The sequence below is a fragment of the Triticum dicoccoides genome, unplaced genomic scaffold, assembly GCF_002162155.2.
Source record: "Triticum dicoccoides isolate Atlit2015 ecotype Zavitan unplaced genomic scaffold, WEW_v2.0 scaffold14987, whole genome shotgun sequence".
Lineage (NCBI taxonomy): Eukaryota > Viridiplantae > Streptophyta > Magnoliopsida > Poales > Poaceae > Triticum > Triticum dicoccoides.
In genome coordinates, this window is record NW_021206771.1 from 1 (window position 1) to 2,161 (window position 2,161).

The 2,161-nt window shown below is 39.7% G+C and overlaps 1 protein-coding gene across 1 annotated transcript; it reads right to left on the reverse strand.

Annotated features, from left to right (window-relative positions):
- Positions 1–25: 25 nt before the first annotated feature.
- Positions 26–1,897, reverse strand: LOC119343993 (histidine-containing phosphotransfer protein 1-like; the record flags this gene model as incomplete). Its single annotated transcript, XM_037614666.1, has 4 exons — positions 1,841–1,897; positions 1,587–1,717; positions 1,430–1,498; positions 26–97 (listed from the first exon to the last, which is right to left on the reverse strand). Coding segments are annotated over exons 1-4 (329 nt in total), but the record flags the coding sequence as incomplete, so codon positions are not given.
- Between the last annotated feature and the right edge of the window lie 264 nt (positions 1,898–2,161).

Genomic DNA, 2,161 nt, shown 5'->3' on the forward strand with positions numbered 1-2,161 from the left:
TGACATGATGGCACAAGTTACTAACCCAACTTTGCTCTTCTCCTGACAACACACATGGAACTGAATACAAGTGTTCTTCACTCTCTGAGCACCAACACTGCGACATGCAATAGCATACAATGAGGAAAGACCCATAAAATCGCTTTAATGAAAGAAAATTAGCATGGTAGTTCTTTCCCTTCACTTCTGGCTCCTAAGAAAATAGATGTACCACCGAATTATGAAATTAACTAAATACAACTTTGGAAGCCCAGTGTAAGCAAGTGATATATCAATAGAGCAGATGCAATATGTAACATTGATCTACTAGGAGTTAATATTTTCAGTAACAGAAGTTTTAGTTTGTAATAACTGACATATAAGTTTGAAATGTGACACTATATAGAGTAGTGTTGACTGAATGGTTTCAAACTGTGATTCCATAAAAGTCATATGCATGTACCAAAAATATACCTAAACCTAGATTCATTAGGGAAGGGATCTATGTCATGCAAAGTTGTGATGATAAAGGAGAGGGTGATAATCCTGCCCAAATTAATTGTAAGAGCCCACTTTAAGAAGGTAAATGTGAAGTGCTACTCTTTGGGCCGTCTAATCTCTGCAGGGCAAATGTTGCTGGATTTAAATCATTAAGCACCACAACAACTGAATGGATGTCAACCTCCGAATAATTAATTGGACGAACCGCTTAGCAAGGTGGATCTGGAGTACTACTCATAGAGCTATGTGATTTATACTAAGTGGATCATATTTATAGGATCTAATTTATAGAACGATACAACTGCCAAGGTTTTTTGGATCCAAATCATAAAGTACTACAATAGCCAAACTATATGTCCAATTTACATCATAGAATAGTACAATGGTCAAACGGTTTGTAAGATCTTAATCATACATCAGATCTAAAAAATAAAACAGTACCATGAATGAACAGTTTGCTAGATGTAAATTATAAAACAGTAAAAACACCGAAAGATTTTTTGCATAGATATAATAAAACAATATAACGACAAAACGATTGTCGGATCTAAATCATACAGCAGTACAAGGACCAAACGAATGTCAACAACTCCCCAAATTAATTGGAAGATCTCAAGTGCTAAATGTTAAGCTAGCCGGGGTGTATGGAATGGATAATTTTAGTCGGGTCTATGAACTACAACTTGCCAAACTGATATCAACCCTCCCCATATTTATCTCAATCCATACTCGTTGAGCCGCCCGGTCAATTCAGGAAATTGACCACCCTTGCCATAAAACACAGACAATAATTCTCCCCCAACATTATAGGATGCCCTACGATGGATATAGCTGGGATCTAAATACCTACTTTTCATGCTAGGACACAAAAAATTACTATAGTCCTGATACATACTACTGCACAAACACATATGAAGAGGACATGGAAGAAGAAGAAAAGCGGCCTCACCATGCACTGTTTCCCCGGAGTTGATCCACAAATGTGTCCACCTTGCCATAGTCCACACATGGTTGGTCCCTGCACAAACATAAACCGAATGCCCAAGTAAGAAGCCAAAGAAAACCACCCTACACTAATGATCAGATCACATGACATGGCAACGTACAATTGCTTGGCGAGCTCGCCAATGATATGCTCACCCTCCTCGCAGAAAAGCATGACAACCTTGGCAACGAAGTCTGGGTTGCCCTCGTCTTGGAGCATCTCAAGCTGCCGGAACTGATCGTCCAGTAAACCCTAACCCACCAAAGAAAAACAAAAGAAAAAACATCGTAATCTGGCAATTAATATTTTGTTACACATCCACCTTGGGAGAAACTAGAATCCACACAAATGGCATCGAAATTATACATAGCTCACCGCAGTGAACATGTTGGCCACAAGGGTGCTGAGTTGGTTTGACTCCGCCGCCGCCATGGCACCCACGGCAAGGAGTTCAATTAGCAGGGAGGAGAAAGGCTAAGAGATGAGAGGAAAAATGAGGGTGATGTGGTAATGGATGGAGATTGGGGTTGATTTGGTGTGTTATATATAGGAGAATTTGATTACCAATTCATTGGCCATAGCTAGAAACGGAGGGCTGCCATTCCATATTTTTATGGCCCTCATTTATTTCTTCTTTTGTCCTTTCACTGGCTGTCGCTGGAAATGGACGACTACCCTTCTTTCTCTTTATTACTC